Source organism: Fulmarus glacialis, unplaced genomic scaffold, assembly GCF_000690835.1.
Source record: "Fulmarus glacialis isolate BGI_N327 unplaced genomic scaffold, ASM69083v1 scaffold20956, whole genome shotgun sequence".
Lineage (NCBI taxonomy): Eukaryota > Metazoa > Chordata > Aves > Procellariiformes > Procellariidae > Fulmarus > Fulmarus glacialis.
The window spans coordinates 34,815-49,195 of NW_009219012.1; the positions used below are offsets into that span (position 1 = coordinate 34,815).

General features: G+C 39.9%; 1 protein-coding gene across 1 annotated transcript in view; it reads left to right on the forward strand.

Annotated features, from left to right (window-relative positions):
• POLQ (polymerase (DNA directed), theta) overlaps positions 1–14,381 on the forward strand; it is a gene marked incomplete at its 5' end in the record, with an annotated part of 50,339 nt that overhangs the window by 32,400 nt on the left and 3,558 nt on the right. The window contains 10 exons of the mRNA XM_009580228.1: positions 687–880; positions 2,593–2,730; positions 4,124–4,298; positions 4,780–4,915; positions 7,235–7,353; positions 8,091–8,275; positions 8,631–8,742; positions 10,329–10,453; positions 11,916–12,069; positions 13,856–13,971. Of these exons, the coding sequence (XP_009578523.1) occupies positions 687–880; positions 2,593–2,730; positions 4,124–4,298; positions 4,780–4,915; positions 7,235–7,353; positions 8,091–8,275; positions 8,631–8,742; positions 10,329–10,453; positions 11,916–12,069; positions 13,856–13,971 (1,454 nt within the window). The remainder of the gene's footprint in view (positions 1–686; positions 881–2,592; positions 2,731–4,123; positions 4,299–4,779; positions 4,916–7,234; positions 7,354–8,090; positions 8,276–8,630; positions 8,743–10,328; positions 10,454–11,915; positions 12,070–13,855; positions 13,972–14,381) is intronic.

Sequence of the window (14,381 nt, forward strand, 5' to 3'; positions counted from 1 at the left end):
AAGGAGATTTCTTGCTCTTTGGCCTGCCCGTATAGCATTGTTTGCCACGTATGTGTTGTGTCCATGAAACTTTTGTGATCCCACAGTGAATGATCCAGTATGTTTGCACTAATATATTCTGAGTGCTTGTCTCTTTTTAAAAACAAGCAAACAAAAAAAACCTCAAAAAGCACATACCTATTGGTGAGCTATATGATTGTTTCCCCTAAATTGCATCCAAAGCCTAAGATTAAAATTCAGTCTCAATGAAGTCTATTATTGCAAGTTTATTTATGATCGTGACAACTAAACCTTAGAACATTTTTAAAAGATGTGGGTGGTAGAATGAAAGTGTATCAAGTTAGAAAGCTTTACATTAAGCATGTCTGTGGCTTATAAAATGTTAATATACAAAGAGATGTGTATTACTTAGGAAAAAAAAATTTGACAGAAGTTGTTATTCTCTTAAATACTTTTGTGATAAAAAGTTCTGGAATACTTTTTATTGTGAAATACTTCTTACTATGAAATATTCCAGAAACAAAAGTATTTAAACTAAATCTGTATGGAAAGATTTCAGTGTGTCAGGACATTCAGGATTTTAAAAACTGAGGATTGCCCGGTTGTTTTTTTATGAATCTGTTGATCTGCAGTTGATTTGGTTTTGATGTTATAAAAGATTTTCTTGGGGTTTTTACTTACTACAGAAGTATTTTCTAAAGTGGAGATGCCCACCCATTATTGCTTGGCTCTGCTGGAGCTGAATGGCATTGGTTTTAGTACAACAGCATATGAAACCCAGAAACAGGTCATGCAAGCTAAACTGAGCGAGATTGAGACCAAGGCATATCAGCTGGCAGGCCACAGCTTCTCCTTGACCAGCCCTGATGACATTGCAGAGGTATGTGAAGGTTAGCGTGGGAGGGGGAGAACCTTCTCAGAAGTTTCCCTCAAGAGGCTTTTGCTTAGACTTAAGAAAAAACCTTCTTGGGCAGACTAAGTATGAAGAAAACACAAAATGCAAATTGAACTCTGCTGAGAGTTGATTTGTCTTTACGCTCGTTATGAGCTTGCTGCCTGCAAGCATCTCATGCTTGTTACCGATCATTCTGATTTCTGCTGACTTCAGCAGAAATAAAGAAGGTAGAAGTGGAAATAAGCATGTTGGAAATAAAAAACAAGTGGAAATAAGCACGTTGTTTGTATAGGACCTTGGCTTCTCATGGTGCATGTGATGATCTGCCAATTAAATGGCTTTTGGAATATTTTGGATGAATGGTGTGGGACTAGAGAAGCTTTTTTGCAATACCAGTATTCTGCTCACGAAATGTAATGTGATATCATGTAGTCTGAGTCTAAGAATAGTTGTACTGGATAAGTTGCATTGTTGCCCTTGTCCCTATACAGGCATGAAAGAGGAGGAAAGGCTGCTTTAGAAGTTCTGAATCAACTACTGTCTGTTTTTAAGAACCTGTATAGAAACTGATTTTTTTTTTTTTAAGCCTAAGAAACAGATTTCTATGTAAATTAGCAATACTTTTATTCCTGAAGAACTTTACCATATATTTTTTACGTGGAATCATAGGAATAGATTATAATTGCTATGCATGCTTTTTTTCCTCATTTATTTCTTCTCCATATACTAATTTCTTGCTGAGGGGCTATACTTTATATGGAAGTAGTCAAAATTTGCAAGCACCCATCACTAAAAGAAGTTCCACAGAAATATTCCTCCTTTGTTGCAAATGCAGAAGTTTTACTTGGTAACAGTAGTCTGAGTTAGAACTCCTGAAATAATGCTTGGCTCCAATTTCACTCTGCTTCATGGAAAAGGGGAATGAAAGTTTCTTCTGAAATGCTGTTCTCTGAACTACAGAAGCTTATTTCTCACATGGAAATTTTGTTAGGAATCATGTAAACTATCTTATCTAGGTTAGTAGAGCTTTACCCTTCTAATTTTGTGTCAGTAAAACTTTTGTGCTACATAAATGTGTGAGAGAAAAGCTTCTGTTCCTTTCTGCCAACTGTGAAATGAAGCAGAATAGCTGTTCAATAGTGTATAATGCTACATAGAAACTTAGAAAGAAAAATGAAGAGCTGTGTTGTATCTGTCAACAAGTGAGCATATATGTAATTTTCCAGTTATTGGCAATTTTTAGAAAAACTAACATTCAGGTTATTTTATAAAAGGTATTTGTGACCACCTCCTTCTATGTCATTCATGTTGCTCTGAAGCCTGCTCCCTGCTAACGCTTCTTTTTTTCACCAATGTTCTTCTCACTTTTAGTCATTTTAACATCACGTTTTATTACAGTTGACTGTCAGCAGTAACCTCACTTATATGATGGAGTTAATTACCTTTTCTAAAAACATACCTTTGAACTCAAACTTATAGTGTTTAGAAAATGAGATTTTAGATTGCATTTTGTAGTTAATTAAAATGAGGAGGGATGACTTTGATAGCAGAGCTCTTTAATCAGCTTTTTAATTACCCGGAGCATTCGTACTATCCTTTGGTTGGAACAAGCTGTTTAAGTGCTCAGTTGCTTTTTGTTTTCTCCTGGGAGTAGCATGCAGAAACTGATTTGAAATGCTGGTGCTGGCCTTTTTCAGGTTTTGTTCCTGGAGCTGAAGTTGCCGCAAAATGGAGATGTGAAAATTCAAGGGAACAAGAGAACTCTGGGTTACACCAGAAGAACAACTGCTAAGGGAAACAGGGTTAGGTTGAGCAAGCAGTTCAGTACAACCAAGGTACAGTAAAGTCTGGTTTGAGTCTGAAAGTGACTGTAAAAATAACTCCCTCTCACTTCACACATCTGCTGCTTACATTGGAGTTAGGTATACTGACTTAAATGAAAGTAAATTTTAACCGCCGTTTGCTCCTCCAGTTACCACTGGAAATTCATACTGGATTCTCTCTTCTCTGTTAGCAGAGTTATTAACTCCTATTCTCCTAAAGCTTGAGTGTAGTGAGGGCATGACTATAAATAGCAGGCTTCAATGAGAATAAATCAGGCAGAATTTGGTTTCCCAAACCACATGTAAGAGCAAAATAGCACAATAATTTTGTAAAGCCAATAGTAGAAGAATTTTTCAAAATCAGCTTGAAAGATACTTAAATACCATGGTGATTAAATACAGTATTTCCTCTATCTGGTACTACCATATTTGTATTTTGTGCTTCAGAGAGTTTGTCTTCAGAATGGCTGATCTGATGGCTTATCAAATTTAATATATCAAAAGGTTGTATATATGTGAAGGCTATTGACATGCTTGCCAGTTGATAAATATTGTGGAGCTGCGTTAATACCAACTGCTGCAGGCTAATGGGTGCTTTTGCCAGACAAGTGATATTAGCAGATATATATGTTCCCTGTTTTCAGGACTCATTAATCTGTGTTGTTTTCTTAGTTTCCCCTTGTTCAGTGTAGTCAGTGCTTGGAAGACAAGTATTGATTTCAGAAACTCATGTGGCAGTGAAGAAGTGAGCGCGGTGGTGGGAGCAGGGAGCAACAAGCAGAGTGAGGATTTCCTCCTTTTGGGATGTGGAGACATGAGGCTGCAGCTGCCTGCTGCATACAAAAAACTGTTATTTTGAGAAACGTTTGCATGCCACTGTCTTTTGAAATTCTTGTTCGTCCCTTCATATTTCTGGTTTAACTGAAAGGATTTGATTGCTAGTGATCAGCTTTGTCTTTCAAGGAGCGTGGTCAAGGGCTTCATTTTATGTGTTCCTAGTGTACGGATAGGAGAGAGCAGGGAGAAAAATACACAGGAAGATGGAGGAGCATTAATGCCGGGCAAGAGGAGACAGCGTAGGGGACCTATGGCAAGTGATGCTTTATTTGATCATTTCAGGTGACTTACTGGTTGGTGCAGACTAAGAGTGGTGATGAGGATGCAAAAGTCCAAAGAGAAGTGATTGCCTTCTTGTGTGTAATAAAACTGCAGGCGTGTCTCATGGTGCTTTTATTGCCCAGGTGTAGGTGGTATAAGTGGAGGGGATATCTGTTTAATTTTAAGGCAGTGATACTAGAAGCTCACTGTGGGTGGAGGAGTCACTTTTTCCTGCAGAACTGCAAAAACTTTATTTATAAAGCTTTTAAGGCAGTTAATTATTGTTGTGCCCTTTTCTCCCCACAAGGATGTTTTGGAGAAATTAAAGACACTTCACCCATTGCCAGGGCTGATACTGGAATGGAGGAGGATCAACAATGCCATTACTAAAGTGGTGTTTCCACTACAGAGGGAAAAGCGATTGAATTCCGCACTGGGAATGGAAAGGATATATCCAGTGTCACAGACTCACACAGCTACAGGTGAACAAATGCATACAAAATCCTCACTTAACTGATTTTTTTTCTTTGTGTGTGTGTGGGCAGCTTTTCTGTGGGGAAAAGATAGGAAATCAAGTCTGTGCTCTACTTCAACCAAATGAAAATACTGAAATACCTATTTCACATGAATCTGCCCTGAAAGTTTAGATGTATTAAAACAGCTTTTGTGTTCACCGAGCAGCATTATTCATTTCTTGCACATATTAGCATGTAAATCTCTGACCCCAAAACAGGTTCTGGATTTGGGAATTTGTTATTAGTGATACAGAAATGCTGCCGGGGAGCCATCTCAAGCCCATTCAACCCAAATTATTTTTCCTTTTCTTCAATTTTCTCAGTGGTCGTGTCCTGTCCCACCCTCCTGCCCCTTGGTTTTTGGAGATGCAGGTGTGTGTTCAGTTGTGTTAAGTTAGAGAGATTCCTTTTGGACCCTTACTTAGTTCTGCCTTGTCTTCCTTCTCAGGTCGAATAACCTTCACAGAGCCAAATATCCAGAACGTGCCAAGAGATTTTGAGATTGAAATGCCAACTGTGGTTGAAGAAAGCCCACCTTCCCGAGCCCATGCAAATGTTAATTGTCATGCTCTTTCTGCGGGCAGGTAGGAGGATCTTGGCAAAGCTTCTGCCTACTCTTCTGATCTTAATGTGGTTGTCAAATTTCTCTTTTCTGACTTCACCTGTGGCTGCTGTCATGTCAGTGTGACTTGTTACTCAGTGTTTCCCTTACAGTTTCAGGGGAATAAATACCTAAAAATCAGTGACACGTGAAAGACCTAATAATACTAACAGCATATGGCTCCATATAGCCACTTGCTTTTTGAAATTCTTTGTGAAACCCTACAGTGAGATTAGCATTGTGCTCCCACTGTTGGATAAAAAGCCTGAATGTGAAAAGTAACTAAACTGAAGTTAGGATCTGGTTTGACTTTCTAAGAGCTGCTCTGAAAAAGGATAGGATATTGTGGAAGAAGTAGAAGAAAGTTCATCTGTTTTATGCTGTGCAGCTCCCTGTGTAAGGGAACGTGGGTGAACATATTTTTCATTTTTTGTTAAAAATTTCATTTGTGATAATGATCATGCAAAAGCTACCAGGTAGCAGAAAAAGATTTCTAAATCTGGTTTCTGTTAACCAAACGCCCTATTTTGACAGCATTAGATGCCAATGCCTAAACATTGCATGGAAGTCTAGTGAAATATCAAGGTGGATCTTTTAGCAGCTAGCTTGTGAGCTTTTGTATTTTGGCCCTTCTATCTGTCTTTTCCTACCACCACGTGTCTAGCATCATTGCGCCTTGAGTAGGTAATGGGAAGAGAGCCCAGGAGTAGCAGGATCTTGTCCATCTCTCTTCAGGAGAAGAACCAGGCCTAGCCATGGAGGCAGAAATGTTGTTCTGAGAAATAGCTCTGGCAGTGCTCAGGCTTGCAGCAGCTTTGCAGGACAGTTGGAGAGTGGGCTGGGTTCTTAAGTCTTCCCGGTAGAGAAGCAGCCCATCAAAGGAAGAGAGTGCGTGCTGAACTTTGAGAGAGGTCAGCTTCTCAGGCTGACTTTTGAGTCTACATTCCTTAGTTAAGTAGCCACTGTGTTAGCAAGATGGGCAATCCTAAAGGCACAGAAATGACTGCTGGCACAAAAGCAGCTGTCATGCAGCCTAAGTCTGATAGGCCTTCCAAACTTTGGTCCAAACTGTCTTTTATCTTAGTAATTACTATTACAACTCCTTCCTCTAGTTGTAAGAAGCTTCTGACCAACGGAGTGTAGCTAAATTAGATCATGGTATAAAGCCCTTACTCATTCAACTAAATTGGGAACTTCTGCTGGACAGTGTGATTCTCTACAGTTCCCATATGTTGTCCTTCACCTTTATTTCTTTTGAAAATTTATTTCTGTGATTTTTGTGCTATCTTTCATCTCCTTGATCCCTACCATCCCTGAAATGACAAGGTATAAGAAGAAAAGGGAGTGCACAAGGGAAGAGAGCATGATGTCTTTTCTGTGCTTTGCTTTGCTGAAACTAGCCTTGATCACAGAGATACCTTTCCATTCTGATAAAAAAAATTGCTCAGATCCCTGACCCAGACATCAAGGGCTTGTAAAGGCCTTTGACTGCACTTCCAGCAAAGAACCCAACGGCCTGGCTGGTAGGCTGGTGCTGATGGGAGTAGGAAGTGTGAATGGTGTCACAGCTGTGCACTGTTCAGTGGGTGCACTGATGGATACAATTCCATCCGCAGCTACAAGTGACTTGGTGGGACAGGAGAGCTAAGCAAGCCCTGAGAGGCTGCAGAGCAACTGGTGCCACTGTAAACTTCTGGCCTTCTGGAAAAAGAAAATCTCGTTGCTTTGAGGCAACTTTTTGCTCAGCCTGTAGAGAGGAAATGTGCAGTGTTTTATGAGCACGTCTTCTGCTCTGCTTTTACAGGCTTACTTGTGTCTGTGTGTGCACGCAGTCATGAGGCTGATGTGTGGGAAATCTTTTCTGTCTCTACTAGGTATGGGCTGGTGTAGGCATTCTGCATACGAGAATTATGTTGAGAGAACACATGGCATTCAACGTGGGATGTTGAATTTTTAGGATTCCTGTAGGACTCCTTTGCTATCTTCCTGGAATGCACCCATCACAGATCTGGGGTCTTTCATCTTAACCTGTTTTGGAGTGGAATTATCCAATTTCTGGATCAAACCCTGAATGTACCAGGAAGATTTATCCCTAAATCTGTTTAGAGTCAATAAATCCCTTCAGGTGTGCATATGGCCTCTGTCCAATTCCCCCATGGTCAAATTTAGGTATGGATTGTCTGAAAGAGTGGAATAGAGCCTATTGTCTCACTTGTTTTCACTGATTCTTTGTGGCAAAAATGATTATGCATCTTGAAGTGTTTTAGAAGTTGTGAAGAACAGTCATTCTTTGTCTCCACAGATGCAGAAAGCGTTCCAGTATTTTGCCTATTGGCCTAAAAGTTCAGGCTGAAGACAGATCCGAAGAAAGAGGAATACCGTTTTCTGTTAGCATGAGGCATGCCTTTGTTCCCTTCCCAGGTAATGCCCAGATCCTGCTCTGTGCCAGCTAAATGTTAAGAATATGTTTAACAAAAAATCCTAATGAAGAGTTAAGAATTGATGACAGTATATATCTGACTGAGCAGCCTACTTGAGAAACTAATGCAGTAGTTAGCATGCCCTTAAAAGTATTCACAAGACTGTAAAGGAGAGCGTTTCAACTGGGGAAAGTATTCAAATGTTATTATTCAAGTGTTCACACCTTCATTTCCTCTTTAAGAATACATATCTTTTAAAGAGCTATACTTAGGCAGCTCTTAACATGCAAATTGCACTCTATCTAGTGTTATTTCTATCCAAATGTCAGTTCTCACGTTGCTTGCCCTGGCTCAGTACAAGTGTGCTGGTCTGATCTCTGTGCCGGTCATTCCTATCAGGTGCTAGACTTTCACACAGATACTTGTCTGTGTGGTTTTGATGGATTCTAGATATAGGGGCTGGATGGAAAGCAAGCAGGCCTGGGCACTGGGGAAACAGGCAAGAATTTGTCTGATTTAATTTCTACTATTTATTGGCACAACTTTCAGCAGTGGCAGAAGCAACCCCTAATGGTATTCGCAGGAAAACGGAGACTGAGGTTGCATAGAAATGGCTGTGGAAAACTTTCAGAGCAGAAGGTGCAAGGACAGCTTCAGTCCTTCTTGCTGGAACGTTGGTTGGAATGTTGTTGGGAGTAATTTATGAAATAACGATTTCTGCTACCCTGTTGACTTCAGGTGGCTTAATCTTGGCTGCTGATTACTCTCAGCTTGAACTGAGGATCCTTGCTCATTTGTCTTGTGACTGTCGACTCATCCAAGCCTTGAACAAGGGTACTGATGTCTTTAAGAGCATTGCAGCAGAATGGAAAATGATTGATCCTGAAGCTGTTGGAGATAGGACCAGGCAACAAGCTAAACAGGTAGTTTTTAGGAAAAAAAATTCAGCAGCAGTTTTCTGGGCAGAAAGGTTCGGTGTTCAAAACATCAGGGAGTCACAGTAGTATGGTTTTCTGTTTGGGTTCGGCTATGATTGTTCAGTAGTTGCTTTGTATGTCCTCCCACTCTCAATAAGTTTCAAGTGGAGCTCTCTGGGTTTTGGGGATGAGGGTGGAGAAAAACAGCATGAATGGCTCGGACTCGGAGATAGTCTCTCTCCTTGAATGCTCATCCTTGTTCCCATACGCCTGTCTTCCCGTGAATCACATTTTGTTTTGGCTCTGCTTTCTCTGCATGGCTCACCATATGGTTGTGGTTCTTCACACTGTCCTCTGGCAGATTTGCTATGGAATCATCTATGGAATAGGAGCAAAATCTTTAGGCGAGCAGATGGGAATTGATGAAAATGAAGCTGCCAATTACATTGAATCCTTCAAATCAAGATACACAGGTTTGGATATGGCTGTTTGGGAGCTGTGTGGTGGTGGTTGTTGTTTTTAATCCCTTCTCTCCATGTCTCTTCAAATCCTAAATTTGTCTCAGCCCTCTACTACTCCTATTTCTTTTGAAAAAGCTTTTCATTTTGAAAAAGTCCAGTACATGAACACAGCAGTTTAATACTCCATAATGTTTTACCGTATACTCTGGTTTTATTTATCTTTAGGACCTTGTTGTTTGCTTATTACATTAATTATTTTGTTGGTTTTTTTAATTAATTAATAAGCCCTGGGGATTCATTTTAAAGCTCTTTACTTTCTGAATAGGAAACACACTTTTCCTTATTAAAACACACAGCTTTAAATGATATGCAATACAACTTTAGACCACACTTCTTATAATTTTTAAATATAACCATTTCTCTCTTCTGTTCTTGTCTTCTGCTTTCATTGAGTTTTAAACTGTTTTGCATAGAACCCTTACATTTTTATCCAGCTGCTCAGAGCAGCTCTCCCATATTTTGTAAAAAGACATTGTTGCATTTCTGAGAAGCATGTTAATTTTTAGGAAAGCTATAGAAAGAATAGAGCTGCAATCAGAAAATGAATGGAGGGCAAATGGAATGTGAGACAGCTAGCTCTAATCATAAAACTTGGAAATGAGCTGGAAAATTATATTCTGAAGATTCAGGGTTTGTTTCTTTAGGAGACAGATGCTGAGAAATGGTGTCCTATTAAGAGTCTGTTTAGTCTCCAGTAATTTCTGGATAGTGTCTCCTTCATGACCATTAGAAATGACTTCCTGCTTCCTCCCCCTTGGTACATGTGCATGCATACAAACTCTGCAATGTACCTTATATTGTAACTTCAGTTATGAATTTTCACTTATATGTATTGCCAGGCTGACATGCTAAATTACATACCTGATGAATTGACTAATGCCATCAGTCGTGATCCTGAATAGCTCCTTTTATGTTTTATATTTTGTAAACCTTGGAAAGAAACTGTCTGAAGTTAACTTTTTCTACTTCAGTGCAGTTGTTACTTGAACTTGCAGTGAAAGGGACTCTTCCCTGTCTCACCTTTCTTTGACCTAAGTTTCTTTTTAACACCCTCGGTGGATCCACTCCTTCCCTTGCAAAGTGCAGGTGGGCGAATTTCTTTCATCCTAGAATCTGAAGTGACACAGTCTGAAGACAGGCAGCCTGAGACATCAAGGGCTTCGACTTCTGCTTTCAACTTACTCCCTTCCTACTACTTGTCTTTCCAGTGCTGGTCCAGGTCCTGACCTCTCCATTATCGATAATACATGTATGATCCTCTGTGCCTGGGTGCTGTGCAGAATGGACTTCCTACCTCCTTGTGCACAGTCAGATATCCTGACGCTATGCACTCTCTTCTACTTCAGAAGTCTTAATAGGTTTCCCAGCAGAGCTGCAAATGGGCTGAATGAGTGTCCTTGTACACTGACAGAGTCTAGGAAATTTAAAGGATTACCTTTGTGCTGCTTGGGTGTCCCAGACCATTTTCAGTGACTCCAGTGAGACGTTAATATGGAACGTCAGCTGTATGAGGGAAAACTTTCTCTTTCCTTTCACAGGGATTCAGAAATTCTTGAGGGAGACAGTGAGGAGCTGCAGGAGAGATGGGTTTGTGCAGACCATTCTGGGAAGACGGAGATACCTGCCAGCTATCAAAGATCCAAACCCCTACAGTAAAGCTCATGTATGTTGAGTGCGGTGCCTTCCCCACCCCCCCCAAGTATTAGATTTCTTTGCATATCCATATCTGTGGTTTTACAGGGTCTGTGAACCATCTTGGTCACGACCTTTCACTTCTCAGTTAGTTCATTGTTCCCTCAGTTGTTTTCTGAATAACAGAGCTTTTGTCATGGTCTGCTTGATACAAGTCTTCTGTGACTGGGTGTACAGTTGTCATCACTGTGCTAACCTCACTTCAGATCTCCCATGTAGGAACTGGAGTGAGTAATTTATTGAAATAAGTGGACATGATTTTAAAAAGCCTCCACACAGTGATGTGCTTTAACTCTTCAGGCTGAGTTGCTCCCACTCAGCAGTCTTTGTATGTTATATGCTGTCAGCACTTGAACAGGAAAGGGCATTTAAGTCCTGTATTTTTGGGTGTTTGTTCCTTTTCTTATTTCCCCTCAAAGGAAAATTGCTCAAACTTGTTAGATAAATATTTACTTAATATACACCTTTGCACTGGCATTATTTTTTTTCCAGGTCATTTCGGACACATCTGTCTTAGACTCTACTTCAGTAGGAGTGGATTGACTCCCTGGGGAGATGTTGGTGCATTTCGGTGGGGAGGAAGCATTATACTTCTCAGTAGGAAGCTGGATCAGGTCGTGTGGAATTAAAGACTAGACTGGAAGAGGGAGAAGGTGGGGGAGTTTGTACTCCAGGTAGTTGAAAGGGACACAAGGAGACTTTCAAAAAACTTTTTTTTGAGATTATTTGACTATTTAATCTGAAGGATGCTTCAGCATGAAGCTTTGTAGATGCACCTTCTGTTCAACTTTAAAATCATATTAAAGACCAGTTAATGAATTATCTTCACTTTCATTTCAGCTTCCTCATAACTTTTTGCACACATTTCAGCTCTAATCAAAGAGACAAGAACCTTTGAATACAGTTTTCTTGTCTGAGGAGGCGATTAGTAGAGAGGTTGCTTGTGTGGAAGAAAAAATGTTATGTGTCATAGTGTGGTCTGGTGTGTTTTTGCACAACTGGCAGTAGACCAGATTATTAGTCCATGAAGTCCAGTTTCTTGCCTTTGGTTATCCATTCCTGATGCTTTTGAAGATAGGCAGAAGTGTCTCATGATACTTGGATTAACTGTGAGATTTTTCTGCTCCTCATGAAACATGTTACCATGTGTATATGCTTCTCCTTGTGCCTTGTGACTCTTGCAGGTTATTACCCTTGATATTAATTAATTTTAAATTGGTGGAATTTGTGGCTCTTCTCAGTCACCTGGAGAAATTTTATGTCTGAAGCTAGTCTACAATGTCTCTTTCTTTCAGGATAACAAACTCTTTATCTGGAGATTTTAGTATGCCTGTATTTGGCCATGTATTTATTGTTTTTAATGAAGTACTTGTGGCATGCTGGATTTGATTTATTTTTTTGGGTGGATTTTGAGAACAAATATATCTGTTTAGGCAGAGCGACAGGCTGTGAATACAACTGTTCAGGGATCTGCTGCAGACATTGTCAAAACAGCCACTGTGAACATTCAGAGACGCCTGGAAGCTTTCTCCTCTGTGATCAAGTCCCACGGACATCTGGAGAGCTCCTTCCAGAGAGATAAGACCGGTATGCTCACCTCTTCCTTGCACACTAGAGCAAAACTTTCAGTGTTACTAATTAAAAAAAAAAAAAAATTGCCTGCAAAAAAACATTAGGGCCTTTGGGCTAGGGGTGGGAGACATTTTGTTTCCTGACAACAGTTAAGTCTGTGTTTAATGAGTCTGTGTTTAAAAGTCATAAGGAAGGAGGGAGAATGTCTGCTCAAGACACAAACTAAAGCAAATGCTGTGATCAGAAATCCCAATTGCCTCAAAGCAGATCTTGCAAAGGTTGGCAGTGGGAGTTCATATGTGATATGGTCTATGATGCCACCACAGAATTGTTCAAAAGTAGGAAGGAGAAACTGAGCAGATTCTCTGGCTTCAAAGGCAGTGGAGAGATCGAGTGGAACAACTTCTAGTTCCAAAAATACATTTTTTGGTTAGAATTAAGTCTGGAATTTGTTGACTGGAATTTGATGTACAGAGGCTCCACAAGAGTATTATATGAAGTACTTAGCATAAATTTCTTCTGGCTGCAGATAGCAAAGCTGTGCTGGGGTACTCATTCCCAGAGGAGTGCTATGAAGACTATTTTTTTTAGCATAATGTAGACAGTGTTTTGTTCATCAGTCATATATTTTTAGAAAGACAGCTTAAGGGATGGAGTGCTATATTTCTTTGATAGTTCTTATGCTTCAACCTGAAACATGAAGCTGTCTTAATACGAAGAGTCTGATTTGTAGGACTGAGAAGGAAAACTAAATAATTAATTGCCGAACCTCTAAAAATGTGTCAGGGAGTCTTATTTTAGAGAGGCAAGAATCAGAGGTCTGCTATGAGTAGAAGGCATGTGCTTGGCAGAACTTCCCACCCCCTCCAGAAGCAGCAGCTAATGACCTTTGGCCAACGTAATTGTAGGAAGGCGAGTAGATGCATGTGTGACAGTTTTTCCTCTTCTGATACTAGTTTCAAGAACTGGAAGGAATTCTCTTTTAGCAAGTTATAAATGCCTATGCCATCAGAAAAGCATCCTGCATCATGTGGCTTCTTCAACGCTTCTGCTTCAGTGTGAGGCTTGTGTGAAGAACTGATGATGCTGTGAAACTCTTCCTGTAGTTGTGAACTGGGGTCCTGCTGTAGTTAACCTGAGAAATAAATAACTTTTGAGTCTGTGTGTGTGAGGTTGTGTTTGTTTATTTTTTTAAAAAAAGCTTTTACCATGGAACTGTTTGTTCTGTTTTATTTTTGTCAGGCAAGGCGTACCAGGATCCTGTTTTTGTCAGCTGCTTACTTGTTTATTCAAAAACTGCTCTTTTTTTCTTTCCTTTTTTTAATCAGGAGTAGTAGCTACAGTTTCAGATAACTGCATTTCGGAGGAGGCTTACTGCCTTTTTAGACTAGCCATTAAAATGATTTTGGAAGAAAAACAGAATCCTAATTCATTGCCAGAGAGAACATTGTAAACCAAATTCTCATTAAACTTGACATGATTTTGTTTAAAATTTGCTTTTAAAACAGATGGTTCAGGAGACGCAACTGTCTCTTGTTTCTGTTGTGATTCATATCTTTAGAATGTAAGGCTGAAATGTTTATATCTAAAATGCTTTTCATTAACATTTTTCCCTCAGTAGCTGTACAAATATTGATAGAATAGTAATGTTTTATGGTTTTATCTGTAGGCATGGGCTTTTTAATTTTAAAGTTCCTCATGTTCTTTTTCTCAGCATTAGGAATGTGTGAAGGTTTTTTAATTACAGGAAACATGCCTTTGCATAATGGTATCTAATGAACTGTGCTCTTCACCTGTGTAGGAAGGCTAGCAAGGAAGAGAAACAGAGGGATGTTACATCCCATCAGCGGAGGTTTCTTCATCCTCCAACTCCATGATGAGCTCCTCTATGAAGTTGCAGAGGACGATGCCATCCAGGTATAGCTGTGCAGTTGCTTTTTCAGCTATCTACTGCATTACGATGTTTCAAACAAGCCTTCCTTCTAGGGGTTCAGCTCTTCTTCCCTGGATCCTCTCTTGTTGTGTGCTAAAAGGTCTGTGAAAACAATGTTAAATTGGATGAAAAATGATGTTTGTATTCTTGATCCCTTTATTTTCAGACTCAAGCCATCTCCATGGCTGAAGTTCATTTTTCCAACGTGTGCTTTGCTGCTTAGAACAGCAGTTTGTGCAACTTGATGAGTGAAGTAGCTTAATATTGTTGACAGGTGTAGGGGGAAGTTTCTCCTCGTTTGGAGATATTTTTGCCTCCCTGTTTACACTCATGTCTTCTGGTGCCTAACTCAGAATGTGTATTGTTACAGCTGTGGTTTCTACTCTGTGTAGGG